Raw genomic sequence first — 18,012 nt, forward strand, 5'->3', positions numbered from 1 at the left:
CTAAGCGGAGAGCTACCCATCAACTCCAGGGATCCCCCTCAATATGAAGCAGGTCTGGGCACTAGCTCTCATTTTGCAAGGGAGGGACCCATGAAGAGCGTCCAGCTCAGGAACGCCATCTGCAGCCCTGACCTCCACCCTTCTGAGGGCGAAGAGCCTCTGGTCTCTGACGAGCTGGGGTGTGCCCGACCAGGAAGGATGTCAGGTGATGGAGCTTAACTCGGGAAGCCTCCAGCTCACCCTTCTTTTACCACCGGGGAAGCCAAGGCCTAGAGAGACTGTTGTTCAAGATCCTCTTCTGCAGCTCCTGCCCCCTTCCCTGCCATCTCAAGGAAGTAGAAGAAAAACCCCCTTTTGGGACTCGGGAAAGCTGTGCCACCGAAGTCAGCAGAATGTAGGCAGAGGGACAGCTTTCCACCTCCCTCAGATGCCCACTGTGGGCTGGGGTCCTTTATGAGAAGAGTGGCCCCTCCTTGTCTCTCCCCCTTCCTACTCAGCTTAGAACAAAGAAGACACAGACCCCCACACCCAGGAAGGTGGCGCCAGCAGGGCAGGAAGCAATTGATCTCCTTTCAGGGCCTATGGTTGTCCACAGGGGACAGTGGAGGCCCCTGAGAGGCTGTCCCAAGGGGTCCATGTTAGTTCTCTTCAGGCTAGAAAGACGGAGCTCCTGGAGCAAAGTTGATGGAGGGAACACCCCACAATGGGGTGTTCTTATGATCTTAAACGGTTGCCTTCCTCTTCTTCGGTGCCAGGCAATGTAAACATTTTCCTTAATTTAGGGGCCAAATTTTACTTAATGGGAGACCAGAGATACAATATCCGTGCCATCCTGGATACCAAATATCTCCCGTGAAGTTCCTGCCCCTTGTCCCCAGGATTATTCTAATCATATTGTTCTCTGTGAACTGTGCATGCTATTTTAATTATCTGCCAACCCGCTTGTCTTTCTACCAGACTGAGTTCCTCATGCGCAAGAATGGTGCCTTATACATCTTTGTATTCCTAGTGTTAGGAAAAAGCATCTCCCAGAGGAGGCCAGAGATAAAGTTGTGCTGAACTTCGTGCAGACGTGGGGTCCAGGCCGTCTCACTCTGTCCACATCCAGTATCATTCTGCTCCACTGGAAACTCCTGGACAAGCAGGGCATCAGGGCTGCAGGGAAGCACTGGGAGTGATTTCTACACTATGGTCAGAGGCCCCATCTACCCAAACCTCTGTCTTCCCTCCCCTTTCTGACAGGTGCCAGAAGGCTCTCCCTACCTCGTCTTGCTCCCTGACCTATCATCCCTCTCCGGTGTTCCCTCAATAAACTTCTGGTCTAAGTCTGTCTTGGCATCTGCTTCTAGGAAAACCTGAGCCAACAGAGTTTGAGCTGGGGGCTCTCAGAGCAGGGATTTGGCTGGGGGAGAGAGCAGGGTCAGGGCAGCAGGCATTTTCCAGGGAGTCCTAAACATCCCATTCCTGACGCTCTAAAGAGGCCCAATCAGGCCACTTGATTTCCTCACCAGTTTGATATGGTTATAAAGCTGGAGATCTACAATGTTTGTTTGTTTTTTTTAAATGAATCACATTATCCAGGGGGTTAAAGATGACATTGAACCCGATGGTGCCTAATCTATCCTAAAACCCCCAGCCATTATCAGACTAGAGTCAGGCACCCTTCTGCAGAACTGAATCAGAAACTAAATCTACAAGATTGGGTTGAAGCTCAACCCAGCAGATGGGGAATCCCATCTGCTATATAGTCCCAACTCAGTTCTTCCTCCTCCTACAAGAGGGGCATAAGAGAGGCCTTGGGAATAAAATCTGAACCTTGAGACGATGCATGAGTGGCTGACAGGAGGGTTAGGAAGAGCTAGGTGGGCCTCAGGGCTTGTAGGGCGTGGCCTGAGAATCAGGTGAGAATACAGGCACAGCTGCCTCCAGCAAGTGGGGACACTTTTCCTATCTTAGCTCTTCTAAGACAGGTGACATACCTGAGGGATGGAGACCAGGGACCGACTCCTCACCTGCAACCATCAATCCCACTGCTTTGACTGAAACAAGACAATGCACAATACCTAGAGGAAACTGACCACATGAAAACCAAGTAACAACAAGGTATTAGCCAGGGAGAACAAAGCCTTCTTACACATTTCCCACACTGCCTTAGCTACAAAGATACTTAAAACTAAATTCAGCCAAATGCCTTTACCTCTGCTCCTCTCTCATCAGGTCAGTTACCACATTACGCTGCCCAACTCTGTAAGCACCAAGGCGAAGGTAGAAATGTTTAGGTACATGGCCGAGAGTTGTGATGTTACACCCCTAGCCCTCAGGGCAGCAGCTGTTGGAAGGGGAGCACTCATTGATACTTTGCTTGCTAGTTGTGGTTTTGTGTGTTTTTCATACAGGAAATTTGCCTTTTTTCTTTCTTTAGTGTACACAGTTCTGTAAGACTTGGTCTGTGTTGATGAGCGTGGACCCCACATGACACAACCTACTTGCCCTGTCTTCTCAGTGACAGCACAAGCCCCCAGCACTAACTAGCCTGAGCAGTCTGAAGAAGTTCTGTGCTGACCCAGACATTCACAGGCATCTAAGAATATATTCACTCATCCAACAAATATTTATTGCTATTTTGATCCTAATTTTTGTCATATGCCATTCATTCTGACCCTTATAAAGAAAAACTAGATGAAGGATTAATAGTCTAGGTCAGGGTCCACGGGGTACTTTGTGATCTGTATGCCCTGTTTGGGGGAGCAGATACTCTGGGAGCCTTTGCATCCAAAAGTGAGTGTGAGCTGTACAAAGATTTCCAAGCACTTTCATGTTTAGTCCCTTCTCAGTTGGCCAGGTTGTGGTCTTGGTACTTTCTATTTTTATTATGCAGACACACATTCATACCTTTTCCCCCTCATCTCAGATCCTAAGCTTCTGTGAGTCAAAGGGCCAGAGCCTATAATCATTTGGAAAGAAGTTGAAAGCAGTATTTAGACCCAAGACATTAAAGTGGCATGAACTATCAAAATCCTTGAGCCAGGGATGCCTGGTTGGCTCAGTTGGTTGGGCTACTGCCTACGGCTGAGGTCATGATCCCACAGTCCTGGAATCGAGTACCTCATCGGGCTCCTTGATCGGCGGAGAGCTTGCTTCTCTAGCTGCCTCTGCCTGCCACTCTGCCTGCTTGCGTGTGCGCTCACTCTCTCTCTCTTTCTGACAAATAAATAAGAAAAATCTTTGACCCATTAAGTTCACTTCTAGGAATTTATCGTACACATACACACACACACAATCCATTTGCGTGTGTGTTGTGTGTGTGGTTATTTTAGCAAAATTTATAACAGAGAAGTATTAGAAATTGAAATATCTTTTTTTTAAATTTTTTTTATAAACATATAATGTATTATTAGCCCCAGGCGTGGTCTGTGAATCACTAGGTTTACACACTTAACAGAACTCACCATAGCACATACCCTCCCCAATGTCCATCACCCCACCACCCTCTCTCCCTATCCCCCTCCTCCCTGCCCCCCTCAGTTTGTTTTGTGACATTAAGAGTCTCTTATGGTTTGTCTCCCTCCCGATCCCATCTTGTTTCGTTTATTCTTTTCCTACCCCCCAACCCCCCCATGTTGCATCTCCACTTCCTCATATCAGAGAGATCATATGATACTATCATATGTCTTTCTCCAACTGACTTATTTCGCTAAGCATAACACCCTCTAGTTCCATCCACGTCGTCCCAAATGGCAAGATTTCATAGAAATCGAAATATCTTTCATTTGGGAAGTGGTTTAGACATTTGGAACAGCCAGCCATATATGCAATCCTATGCAGCCTTTTAAAAAAAAGGATACTTTAATAAATGATATTTAAAAGGTATAATATTAAGAGAAAAAAGCAAGGTACAGAACAGTGGATATAGGATGCTATTGTTTCTGTGGAAATATAAAGGGTGGACATTACATATTTTCTTGCATGTGCATAATCTACTGGGAGAGACTGGTTGGCTCCAGGGAGGGGTACTCAATGACTAGAAAATGGTGGTGGCAGAGAGATTTCTTTTGTATACTCTTTTTGTACCTTATGAATAATGAACCATGATAATATATTGCTTAAAAATAATTAAAATGTTAAATACATTAATTACAGGCACTCTGATGGTATTTCTACTCTTCCTATAAAAGGACCAGCACTATTCCATGTGTAACTGGACACAAATAATTAAATAGCTATAATGCCGACCTGGCCTTTTCTCCAGAAAATGGTCAAGACAGGAATCGGTGTCCCCAAAAACTGATAAAGAACACAAATAAACAAGTCAGAGGACTTACTTGAGATCCTACAGTGAGCTATGAGTGTTTTTTTTTTTAATTTTATTTATTTATTTGACAGAGATCACAAGCAGGCAGAGAGAGATGGGGTGGGGGGAAGTAGGCTTCTTGCAAGCAGAGAGCCTGATGCGGGGCTCAATCCCAGGACCCTGAGATCATGACCCAAGCCCAAGGCAGAGGCTTAACCCACTGAGCCAGCCAGGCGCCCCACTATGAGTGGTTTTAACAGTGCGCTGGTACCCCACCTTCATCTGTCCAAGTGGAATTTCAGTTCTTGCTTTTGACCGTGTATGTCTGCTGTGTGACCTGGAGAGAAACTCTCTCTTTCCACTGAGTACCTTCATTTCAACGACAATGAGGTTGATTTCAAATTCCAGTCTTATGATCTCTTGAATAAAAAACCTACAATAATCTCAGGCCTCTTTTTATGATCACAACCACAGTAATCCTTCAGATGCCTCTTCATCTGTTCCCTGATGACAGCGGATCATACGCTCCCAAGAGCAGAGCTTTGTCTCCAGAACAAAATTTCTGCTCTTCTTGTCACAAAACCTCCAGAGAAAAAGCATGACAGTGCGGAACACTTCAAGTTTATTTATTTGTTTTGTTTTGTTTTTTAAGGTTTTATTTATTTGACAGAGAGAGAGATCACAAGTAGGCAGGGAGAGGGGTGGGGAAGCAGGCTCCCTGCTGAGCAGAGAGCCCGATGTGGGACTCGATCTCAAGACCCTGAGATCATGACCTGAGCTGAAGACAGAAGCTTAACCCACTGAGCCACCTAGGCGCCCCTGTTTTGGTTTTGGTTTTTTGCTGTTGTTGTATTTTGGGGTTTTTTGTTTGTTTGCTTGTTTGTAATCTCTACACCCAACATGGGGCTCGAACTCACAACCCCGAGATCAAAACTCACATGCTCCTCTAAGCCAGCCAGGTGCTCCTGTGCTGCACATTTCAATATGACACAGAGACCCTGGGACCATTTATTAAGCCAACAGGAAAGCTATTAACAAAAACCTTGAAGGCACCTAGGAAGACAGAGTAATCGCTTTTAGCATTAGGGGTTCTTATCCATTTTAAGTGAAGATCTGTGTCCAACATGCAGGTCAACGCAAAGATTCAAAGCAAAATTAAGTTTGCACCCAAAGAAGTAAGACTCTAGGTAAGCACTACATAAAAATAGAAATAATAAAAAGGAAAAGGAAAGGTCCTCCACGATGTTTCCTGTAACATTTTTTAGTTAGGAGACTACGTCCACCCTAGAAGACTAGCAAACTTCTTAAAGTCAGAAAAACATTTAGCGTTGTCATCAAATAAGCTGACAGTAAAGATTACTGTACAACTTAGTAAAAATAGACAGAGTTGCTACTGAGTGTCACGATGATTTGGAGTAAGTGACAAGCCGTTCACATACATGATACCATTGATGTGATTTCCATCCTGTTGAATCAAGCATTTCTGGGACCGCCGTAGAGCAGGTAGAAAGGACAGGAGCTGAGGAAAGGAGGAAAGGCTGCAATGGCCTCTGAGCCCGCTAACCGCATCTCTCTGCTCTTTGGCAAGGACTCACCCAGTGCCTCTTCAGTGCTAAGCCGCTGGCCTCCCAGGCTGCTTGAACACTGGGGGTCCAGGGGTGAGCACCACACAGATACAGTCCCCGGCCTCAGGGGCCTCATGGTCCAGCCGGGGAAGACAGACCACAAACAGCTTTTCATTTTTTGTTGACAGTTTCAGACACCTATTATGTACCAGACACTCTCCTAGGCACAGCAGACACAGCAGGAAACATGACCGCCCCTCTTCCCAGAGCTCACGTGCTGGTAGGGGAAAACAAATGAAAAGCAGGCAGGCAAATAAATAACTTTGGACAGTATTTAGGATGAAGGAAAGAAAGCCAAGCCTGGCACAGAAAGGGACTTGTGGGAGGGGAGCAGAGTGGACAGGGCTCCGGTCAGCCAGGGCGGTGTAAGTCACGGCAAGTCATTCCTCTGAGAAATTTGGGCTTATCTGAAATACATTGGCGGAACTGAAGATCCAGTATCATCTCTGCCACACATACTACATGTGTAATCTTGGAATACTCCTTGACTTCTGTCTCAGCTTCCCTCTCTATACAGTTTTGTTGTAATGACAGAGTTAACGCTGACAAAGCCCTTAGAACAGTGGCTGGCAAACACTACACACAATGTGATAAACATGAGCTATTATTAACTCCAGTCATTTATATACAGTGATTATCATGTACTTGGGCTTATCAGACCATCTTGTTTCATGTTTTCACCACATTTCTGTAATAGTTTAACTTTCTTTTCTGTCTAGCGGTGGTTTGATCAAGTTTCCCTTAATCCCACTGTCTGACTTGACAAATACATTGTTTCCATTCATCAATAATTAGCCCTAAAAATTTAAGAGATCTTTGACTTAAAATGTAAAATAGGTCAATGCCTCCCAAACAATACCAAGGGCCTCAGAATATCTTAAATATTCTGGCTTTCCTTTCCCACAGGCTATGGTACGGGGTAATACTGTCTGTCCACCTTATTTGGACCATACCACATTTTTCTTTTTCTTTTGGTTTGTCTTTGTTTAGATTTGCCAATGTGTTTACCAATTTCTTTGCTCAGAACTGCCTTTCGTATCTCACTCCTCTCCTCTGGGTTCTAGTCCCGTCTTACTAAAGAACATCCTTTAGCAAGTGCCCTCAACCTACCAAAATCTAAGAGTACAGCCCGGGTCTCTCGATCTATTATCTTGCATGACGAACACACAGGTTTAAACACAACTATCCCCAAATGTATCACTATATTCTTTTTCTTTGCAAGAAAAGCCCCAGCCCTGAACAGGGTAGGACTTTAAGAAACATATAATCATCTCTCTTCCACTTCTAGATAGAAAGCAGCAGTAGTCTAAACTGTATGATCTTGAAACACATCTAGGCAAAATGTGTCTCTATGAAGCCTGTGTTGCCAGATGCATAAGGATGTCAGCTGTCACATATGCAACATTAACCTACCTCCTCCTTCAGGTTTTCAGCCTACTTAGATAAGAACATGAACTGAAAATACAATAGAAATTGCTCTATAGAGATTTCATGGTTTCAGAAATTAACGTTGTCAAGTAAGAATGTTTTTAGCAGATATTCTTCAGAATTCAAACTGTTGTATTTAACAGCTTCCTTCAACTACAAAATGTCTGAAGTGCATTCTGTGGTTCAGACATACTGTTTGGCACAGAAAAGTCAGGACTTCTTTAAATGCTATACATACAAAAAATATATAAAACTCCTACAAGATTGTGATGTGGTTCTTATGCAACCAAAATGAAGTAATAAACAATGCCATGTGAAGTCTGGGGTTTCACTTATGAAACTTAGAGTTTCAAAGGTGTAATACTGGGACCAAAAATGTCCTCTGCCTGCTGGTACTCCTGAGCCCCCCCGGCCCTCCATTCAAATAGACATTCATGAGAGTCTGCCAACTTTCTCACCTGTTCATCTGGCACCCAAAGCAGCTGGACTCTTCTCTGGACAGCACTAGAAAAATGAGAGCTCTAGAATCTTGCCAGAAAATGTATTCAGCTTGGCTATGGAATGCTATAAAAAGGTTCCCTAGCCATTGCCCTTGGAAAGCCTAAATACATTATTAGAATGCCCAAAGTATTTTGGCCTTTTGTTTGCTGATAACCCTGCAGAACTGTCTGTTGTTAGTCCCTGTCAAAAGTGGACCTATCAGGTTTGATAGCTAAACAAAAGTCGCAGCCATGTGTAAGATTTTGCACTTGCTGTGAAATTCCCACAAAGAGCTCCAATATATTTCTTAGTGACCATTATTTTAAAGCACAGACCAAATTCCCTTTAGAATTTAATATCCTAATGTCCTCTCTTTTGAAAAAAACCTGCCCATATATTTTGTTAAAAGCTAATGTTTCAACAATTACATTTCTGGGAATCTAGCTGAAGGAAGTAATTGTATTATTATTCATAACTTGGAAAAACTGGCAGTAAATTCAACATCCAGGAAAAGAAGACTATAAATGTGGCACATGATCCAGATGGGTTCATGTCACAATACTAAAGAGTATTGATAATGTACTGTGAAAGTGTTCTGTGGCAAAGTGATAAAAGCCCTGTGTGTGTGTATGCAGCATGGAGTCACTCCTGGCTGGGTCACACGTCATTCTGACTTGTCCAGCTTGTCTGACACAGTTGTGAAGTTAGCGGACACACAGGCACTGATTTGCATACATTTACTTCAAGGAGTATTTTAGTATTTTGTATTCTGGACCAAAAAAGTGACAAGATACACGCACAGTTTCTGGGGTTGAGGACATAGAGGGTAAAGTGGGACTATGGTGATTAACCCCTTGGACTGATTTTTAAGCTTCTTATAGAGCTTATGGGGAAAACAAAATCCCTTTATTATGTATTTTCATAGGGTCATGTACCTCTGCTTTATTTCACTTATCAGAATGATAATCTGTGTAATTATTTAATGTCCATCTGCCCATTTGGTCTATCAGTCCCATTAGGGCAGGGGGTGTGTAGGGGATGTGTGTTCTGAACTATACTACCTGCCAGTCATGACAGCCACGGAAAGGCAGGAGAGGGAAAGAAGAGAAGGTAAAGGGGGAAAGGGAAAGCAGCAAAATGTTTATGAAGGATACAGTGGTTCCAGGGGATAGCACGCACTATCAAACTAGGGGAACACATTTTCATTGCTTCCACTTAGAACACAGCAAGGCCAAGAATCAGTGAAATCAACAGGAAGGGGGCAGAGGGATGACTTGACACACGGCAAGTCAGGACATGGCAAGTCAGGGTTCTCTAGCAGGACGGGCAGTGGGAGAGAGCACTGGCAAGGGGGACAGATGCCCGCAGGACTGTGGCAGGAGAGCAGCAACATACTGAGGCATGGATTTGTTCCTGTACTTTCAGTAGCCTGAAGCCAGGGATAACTGGACATATGGGGAAGGGGCTAGGGAAATGTCCCCAGAAGGCCTAAGGGTAGCTGGGGATGTGAGGCCAGTAACAAAGAGATGTCAGTGCTGGTATGACCTATTTATTACCTCAATCGGCTATAGCTAAGGCCATCTGATATGCCCCAAAACTAAAACCAAAGAAAGTTAAAAGAATGGTCATGAATTCAATGGTTGTGATGGATTTCCCCCCTCTAATGTTCATAATTAGTTACTTTTATCATAAAAAGAAACACATAATAGGAAAAGGTGTGTTTCACTTGAAGAATTATTTTCTTTTAGCAGATACTAAGAATTTTATAATCCACTGCTTCTGCCTTTTCCCAAGTTCTAAGAAAACTCAAGAATCAAATTTTGACTTCAACCATAGCAACAATTAGTGAGATAATCTAGAGAATTGCCTTCTTCTCATTCTATAGGGCTGAGGGCCACCAGGAAAAAAAAAAATCTCCAAAATCTTCTCTATTTTTTTTACTCCTGTTGACAAGAATCTTTACCACACTGGGGAGGAAAATTTTTTCTTTAGCCTTCAGATTCTTCCAGCTGGTATAACAAGTTGACAAGAGACAGATTAGCAAGAGAAAATCAAATTAATTTTATATGTATGGGAATCCCACATACATTGAGAGGTTTAAAGACAGAAAGGAATGGGATAGAGGCCTGGGGTTCCAAATTCACAGGGAAATAAGAAAAAGATCAGATGCTTTAGATGTAATGAGATGTTTATCTGAGAAAGGTTACACAGATAAAATTTTATCTCTGGTATTAATTCTAAATCTGCGAAAGATCCCCAGTTTAAATTCTTCCAGGTAGTTAAGGGAATTGGCAAAAAGTTTTTGGGCCTACAGGGTCTCAATTGCTTTAGCTCAATTACCACGTGCCAAAGGGGCACATTTCAGGGAGACCTGCTCTAAAGCTCTACAACCACATGAGTTAGTTCTTAAATATCCACTGTTGTCACTACACTGTTCACGCTGTCATGTGTATGAATTACTTCTTCAATGAGACCAGTGACTCTCAATGAGAGGTATAAAGAAGAAAGAAGGGATTAGAAGATGAAAGCATGGCCTGACAGCCATGCTGTCAGGGACCTGGAGGTCCCCTTCTGGATGACACAGCAGCTTACCTGCACCCTCCCCAAACCATAAGCATCGCTGCCATTGTGGGATGACATACCCACAGGAGATGTTATACCCTCCCTAACTACCCTTAAGGGGTGTTAGGAGGTAAAAAGAATAACCAGTGATGAGATCATTTTTTCACTAAAAGATGAACTTTGGAATCAAAAGCTTATTGGCTTCAATCCTGAATTTCACACTTAACCTATGTTCCTCATTTTCAAATGGATATAAAAATCCCTTTCTTTCAATATATGAGTATTAAATGTATTCTAAATGCTAATATATAGAGCTCAGTAAATACCCTTTAGGCATTATTTTTCAAGGAGATCTGAGAGCTTCTCTACACAGGAGTTTCTCAATCTTGTCACCACTGACAATTTTAATGGACCACGTAATTCTTAATTGGGGGGGGGGGCGGGTTGTGCTATGGGCTAAGTTGTGTTCCCTGACCCTGCCACTCATATACTAAAGTTGTAAATCCCAGCACCTCAGAATGTGAATGCACTTGGAAACAGGGTTTTTAAAGTGATAATTACAGTAGAGTGAAATTGTATTACTGGGCCCTGATCCAGTATGATTGCTGTCCTTTTAAGAGGAGATTATGATACAAACATGGGCAAACAAAGAGGAAAGATCAGCTAAGGACACAGTAAGAAGATGGCCATCTGCAAGCCATGGAGAGAGATCTCAGAAGAAACCAACCCTACTAACTTTATCTTAAACTGCCGCCCTCCAAGAACTGGGAGGGAAAAAAAAAATTCTTTTGTTTAAGCCACCCAGTCCATGGTGCTTTGCTACAGCAGCCTGAGCAAACGCTGCAAGAGGGCTACCCCGTGTGTTGTAGTATGTTGAGAAGCATCCTTGGTCTCTACCCACTGATACTAGTGGCAATCCCCTAACACCACAGCTGTGACACCCAAAAATGCCTCCACACATTGCCAGATGTCTCCTAGGGGCAAAATCTTCCTCTCTGCCCTACTGAGAACCACCATTTCAGATGGCCTCTGGTCACCTCTGTTTTCCCAGTACTCAGTGATATGGGAACAAAGGCAGAAAAAAAAACTATTACATTTCCTTACTACCTGTAGCCCATTGACAAGTCCTTTAAACAGGCAGAGTGGCATTCCTCTAGGAACTCAGCTGCTTTGATGTTAATATTTTGCTAAGGGCAAAAGACAGTCTTAATCCGACCCCCAGGTTCCTATAAATCTACTTTAACATATAAAAAATTCCCTTGGTGGGGTGTCTGGGTGGCTCAGTGGGTTAAGCCTCTGCCTTCAGCGCAGGTCATGATCTCGGGGTCCTGGGATGGAGCCCCGCATTGGGCTCTCTGCTCAGCAGGGAGCCTGCTTCCCCCTCTCTCTCTGCCTGCATCTCTGCCTACTTGTGATCTGTGATCTCTGTCAGTCAAATAAATAAAATAAAATCTAAAAAAAAAAAAAAAAAATTTCCCTTGGAAACTTCCTTTATCTCTACCCCCACAAGATACAGGTTGGCAATCATCCTCCAAGCATATGAGCCACCAATACACACCTGAAAAGTCTCATGACTCAGTTTTTACTGAACAGTAATAAATGACCTTTTCCTAACTAGCCCCTTTTTCTAACAACAGCTGCCCCCTCAGAATCCTGGAAATCTTGTCAAAATACCTGGGAGGCTTATGCTATACCTACCCACCCCCCAACTTGATAGTATATAATGGGCCACTCTTCCTGACCCCAGTGCAGTCTTTCTGCCCACAGGTCCTCTCCCTGTACTTTAATGAAACCATCTTTTTACACCAAAGACATCTTAAGAGTTCTTTTTTGGCCCCTGGCTTTGAACCCTAACATCATTCCTACATCACTCAGCACAATGATGGCTACCTGATGAAGAAGATAATCAAAAATCTTCTGAATAAAGTCACTTGCCTGACTCCCTATCATGGGTCTCACTACTCCCTTGCAAAATCTTTCGTTGTGTTTAAAAGGAAGAAAAAGGAAAAGAACTAATAGGCCCCAAATGGAGTCACTTGCCCCCACAACAGCAACCAAAACTTCATTGCACTGCCAGGATGTGACCTTTACCCAGCCGATCTGGAATTTCCTGATCAGCTTTACTGACATCATATGCATCTAGTCTTCCCCCAAAGGATGAACTTGCCTACACCAATCCTTTCTTTTCTTTTGCTAATGGCTTCAGTCCTTCCTTCAACCTTGTTTCTGCCTTTAAAAACTATCCATTTTGTACAGCAACTTGGCTCCTTTCTACTTGTAGATGGGATGATGCCTGATTCATGAATCCTTGAATAAAGCCAATTAGATCTTCACATTTACTTGTTTGGATTTTGTTTTTAACAGCTGCAATTAAAGTAGTAATTACTTCCAGTTTAATTTATAGTAGGCTGTGCAATTTTTATTGGAACAGTTTTCATTTTAGCATAATTTCTGGCAATTCAGTGGCGTAAATATCACATCAATGTTAAACCTTATTTTAGTTGATATTGCTCACTTACCTCATATCAGATCCTTTGAAAGATTCAGTGAGTGGTGCTTTTAGTTTCCTTAATGCACCACTCATAATTTAGCAGATGAAATGACTATGACAAATTCTTAAATAACCATTTGAAGCTCAGGGAACTCAAAAAGAAAACAAATGGCCATTTAAGTGTGGAAGCGCTGAACTCTAAGTCATAATGAGACTCCACACATTATCCAGAAACCCAAAAGCATACCAAAAAGCCAAAGTCAATGGAGACATTCTTTGGAAAGGGGGACACAAATGTCTCTCTGGTACATTCATAAATTTGTTTTCTTAGCACTGGCTCATGTGCTGTCATATTATTTGAACAGTGATGTGTTTGGGCCGGGAGTGATGTGGGGACAGGGGTGGAGAGGATTGACTCTGGGATGCTGAAGAATGGCCTTAGGAACTCTGGAAGAACTGGGAACTGGTGGACATTTTGCACAGAGACAATTTCTGACCAAGTCTTTCCATTGATCTGCAGCTTGTACTCCACTATTCATAAGACACTATTTCCAGAACATTATTTTAAATTGATACAGTCTATTCATTTTCAAATTCATTTATTGCATTCTTTTTGTTTAATAGCTTGGAGTCAGAGTAGTAAAGATCTGATTTACCCAAGTGAAAAAGGAAAAAAAAGATTAATATCATTTTGAAGTGCCATTTCCAAAGAATATGCCAATGTTTCAAAGTTAGTGTTTGTGACTTTTAGTTTCAATACTAACATCCTACTCCAAGTGACAAACGACTACATTAAAAACTTGGGCAATGACCATCACATAACTGCTGTGACAGGCATGCTGGCATCCGGGCATCAAGGGCTGATAAGCACCAAAGTGGTGCTGCCTTTCCAGAAATACAAAGGCTCTTAACTCCTCAGCTGTTCCTTGTAAGAGAGGTTGAAAAGAATCCTTTTCTCAAGTTAATTTCTACATTAACTTGAGAAGAGGAGAATGCTTTGAGGAAATCCTGAAATTCAGAAACAAAACCACACAAAACTCTTTGTCAAGATCTTTGTATACTCTGCAAAGTCGGCAGATGTGCAGATGTCAATATTTTTAGACAGAGATGCTTTAGAGACAGTGAGTAATTGACCAAGTGAGGGGGTTTTAGAACTTATTTTTCCCAGGAAAGGCAAAACGTATGAAAATCAGCTAACTATCATATTGAGAAGTCAACACTTGGGCATTTATGAATATGAAGTCTATGTGGCAACCCAAAGTGCCACACTCCAATCACCACACTGGAAAGGTCAGCAAAGCCCTCACTAATTTTTATTCCGCTTATTTCTCGGCTCAATCTCAGCACCCTCTGCTGATCTGGTACGACGATTCTGTCTTGGACTCATTTCTGTGTCTTGAAGATCACTTCTGAAAACAGAAAATAGGAAAAAGCATCTCAGAAAATAATGATGATTATTCTACAGCAGCTTTCACATACACTAGACAGTTCTCTGCTCCACTGGCAAATCTATAGTAATTATTATTACTGTTATTATTATACACATTTTATAACTGAGAAAATAGTGACTAAGCAAAGATTACAGGCCGTAAGTGACAGAAGCAGGAACTGAATGCCTTACAAATCAAAATGTAGACTAGCTTAACATGAAGAAAACTGGGGGAAAAAAAAAAAAAAGTGCTGGTATCCTAACAAGACAAAGTCGGTGTCTAACAAAATCATTCTCTTGAGCCTGTCTGAGAGCTGAGGGTGTAAGGTAATCAAGAAAACAAATTCCAAAGAAAGATAAGCCCCATGAAAGAAAGGTGGGCCACATAAATTCTGTCACTTTTGACACAGAACTGGGAGAAAGGTGGCTGTTGTACAACTAGGCAAGAGGACATGAGCTAACATTTTAATGAATTCTGAACTATGGGCTGGTACTGAAGGCCCCTGACACAAAGGATAGGCCACATGCATTGGCAAGCTCTTTTCCAGAAGCTCCGAACGGTGCTCATAAGAAAGACTGGGAGCAGGGTAGGAGACTGAGGAAAGCCCACTGTGGTGTCACAGGATAAAGCTGGTGAATGCGGGTGACAGGGATCAGGCAGAAAGTCCTACCTCTTCTAGGGACTCTTCTCTCCTATGAACTGAGAGCTTTCCGCTGCTGAGGGAAACTCACTGGCTCACAGGAACCAGGCAAAGATCTACTATCTCTATAGAAGGGGCACAATGTTTGAATGGGAAGTCTGCTTGAAAGGGAAGGATAGGAAATAATTTGCAAGAACACTGCAAAGTTTCTTTGCTTCTGGGGAAATAGAAATAAAAATCTTTACTCTGGAGGAAGGGCAGAAAATCATCTTGGGCTGGTGATCTCAAACAACACCAAGCAAAGGCTTGGGCAAGGTAGTCTAACTAACAAGGGAGGTGGGAAAGATGGGAAGAGAAAGCTCCAACCCCGAGATCCAGGCACACAGGGCCTGCCCAAGACTGTAGCTGGAACAAGACAACAAGAGAGCCCCAGCAGGCTCCCACCAGGAGCCAAGCACCAAGTAATAGGCAGTAGCAGTATACTGCTGAGGGAGAGGTATAGACATGGAGAGTTGCACCTCTGGAATGCAGGCGTGCAGACAAGGCTGAAAGGTAAATGAGAACAAAATCAGAGAACAAAAGCTTCCCACAATCCAGCCCCCATACTAAGCACAAGGTAAAATTAGTCCACTGGTTGAGGAATTTGATGCCTCTGATACACTGAAGGTCATGGTAGGAACCAGGAAATTCCAACCTGGTTCAACTTCCCACACTAATGGCCTATGAGAAGAAGCAGCATGCTGTTTCCAGGCACAAACCCTATTTTTACCTCAGTATCTAAGGACCTCTGCAAGATGTCTAGTATCCACACAAGATGTACAATGCACAAAGAAGAAACACCAAATAAAAAGTCCACTGTCAAGATATAAAGTAACCAAGAGACACAGACAGAATGACCCACATGTTGGAACCATCAGACTAAAACTTTAAGTAACTACGATTAATATGATAAAGGCTCTAGGGATAAGCTGGAGGATATACATGGAGAGATGGCTCCAGAGGTGGCTCTGAAGGACAAAGTTCATTATTGTCCCTCCCTCTCTGTAACTCCCAGAGTCTAAGAGGTTCCTCCTCTTAGAAGTTACTCTTTCTCCCCCTCCACAAAACCAGCCTGTGCCTTTTTATTAGCTGTAACTGTACCTTTTCCTCAATTTCCTCAAAAAGTTTATTAAACTTTTCGGAGACTTATTATGTCCCCCCTTTGACACATGTGGGCCATAGTAAGAAGACTCAGTGAGTACTGCACTCAGGCAAGTCATCACTAGCCTTCTGATTTAGGACAGGAGTTGGCAAACTCTTTGTGTAAAGGATATTTTGGGCTCTGAGGGCCATACAGTCTGTTGTAACCACCCAATTCTGTTGTAATTGTGAAAAGAACCAGATCCAATAGATAAACAAATGTGTGTGGCTATGTTCCATTAAACTTTATCAACAAACAGACAGCAGGCCAGACTTGGCCTATGGACCATAGTTTGCTATCCCTGACCTAGAACCATATCAGTCCAGAAAGTGAATCCAATAAGTTGAATCAGAATTAAGTGCGAATCCACTAGGACACCCCCTCCCCGCCCCCCGCCTGCCAAGCTGCTACCCAGAGGAGGTACCAATCTGGCCATTACACAGTTGCTGTTAGGAGAAAGAAAGAAACATCATGCACAGGAATAGTTAAGAAGGAACCCTGAGTTTCTGAAATAGGAAAATACATAACCTCAAAACCCTTTCTGTCCTAATCATTACCCAGAAAGTGGCCAAAAGGAAAGGATTCCTTTCTGGAGACAGCAGCATTCAGTGACCAAATTTCCTTACTAAGATATATGGACTAGAAGGTGAGGGAGTTGACATTTTTAAAGGAGGCCATTCCAACACTCAGTAATATTATGCCTACAGATTGTAGGGAGGATAAAAAGTCTAGCGAATCCCTTGACCATCAGCCCATTATTGATTACAGTCATTTCCTTCAAAGAATGGGCCCTTATTATTGATACGTACATGAATGACCCACATGGCTCGCTCAGCACCATTCAGGTTTGTAGCCTCAAAGAAGGAGATCCACCACTCTGTGGCTTCATGACCACTTTTATGACCTGTTTAACCTTAATTACTTCTTTAAAGGCTCCATCTCCAAATATAGTCACATTGGAGGTTAGAGCTTCAACATATGAATTTTAGGGGGAAACAATTCAGTCCATAAGAGCCTCCATGGATCAGGCCATTCAGTTTTGAAAGAATCTAATAGCAAGCAAATAGCTATTTTTCAAAAAGGTGTATAACTTGTAGCTATGCTAGGCTGGACACAAGTCCAAAATCCCAAAGGGTGCCTCTAGGTGGAAGCTGCCTCCTTTCTCTGAGGCTCTAGGGAAAATCATTAGTCTTAAGACTTGTAGCTATAAAGGGTGATTAGGGTTGTGGGAACTCAACTCACTTCTCTGTGTTTGGCTCTTCCCTATCAGAGAATTTGCTCTGGCATTTACTGGATATAGAATTATGAGTACATAACTCATTAATTCCTACACACATACAAATTTAAAAACAATAGTATAATGAATTAGCCCAAAGGGCCCCATCTACAAAGTCACATTACTTCCCTTCCCCATTGTGAGTCTTACCCAAACCCCATTAAATCAATTCAGATGCTTCCTTTTCCCACAGGACAGGGTAGGATGGTGAATCTGGTACCTATATCCAATAGAACCACAAAATCCCTTCCCAAAGTTCAGCAACACATCCAGACGGGTACGGATAGCCTTTCATCTCCCTTACGGACAGGGGAACCTCAGCACCACTTTTTTTTTTTTTTTCTTTTTAAGATTTATTTATTATCTGAGGGGGGGGGGGCAAAGGGAGAGGCAGTAAGAGTCCCAAGCGGACTCCACACTAAGCACCAGGACTGACAGGGGGCTCAATCTCATGACCCTGAGATCACAACTGAGCTGAAAGCAAGAGTCAGTTGTTTACCTGAGCAAGCCACCAAGCAGACCTAAGCTTCAATTCTAATCAACAAAACCAGAATAGCCAAAATAATTCTAAAAAAGAAAGATTTACATTGACAACACCAAAAGCTGGTA

General features: G+C 42.8%; 1 protein-coding gene across 1 annotated transcript in view; it reads right to left on the bottom strand.

Moving 5' to 3' along the window:
* Positions 1-13,459: 13,459 nt before the first annotated feature.
* The window catches only part of RAD18 (RAD18 E3 ubiquitin protein ligase), a 112,532-nt gene continuing 107,979 nt past the window's right edge, over positions 13,460-18,012 (bottom strand). The window contains exon 13 of the mRNA XM_059161578.1: positions 13,460-14,286. Coding sequence (XP_059017561.1) covers positions 14,184-14,286 — 103 coding nt within the window. The 3' untranslated portion in view covers positions 13,460-14,183. The remainder of the gene's footprint in view (positions 14,287-18,012) is intronic.

Source organism: Mustela lutreola, chromosome 2, assembly GCF_030435805.1.
Source record: "Mustela lutreola isolate mMusLut2 chromosome 2, mMusLut2.pri, whole genome shotgun sequence".
NCBI lineage: Eukaryota > Metazoa > Chordata > Mammalia > Carnivora > Mustelidae > Mustela > Mustela lutreola.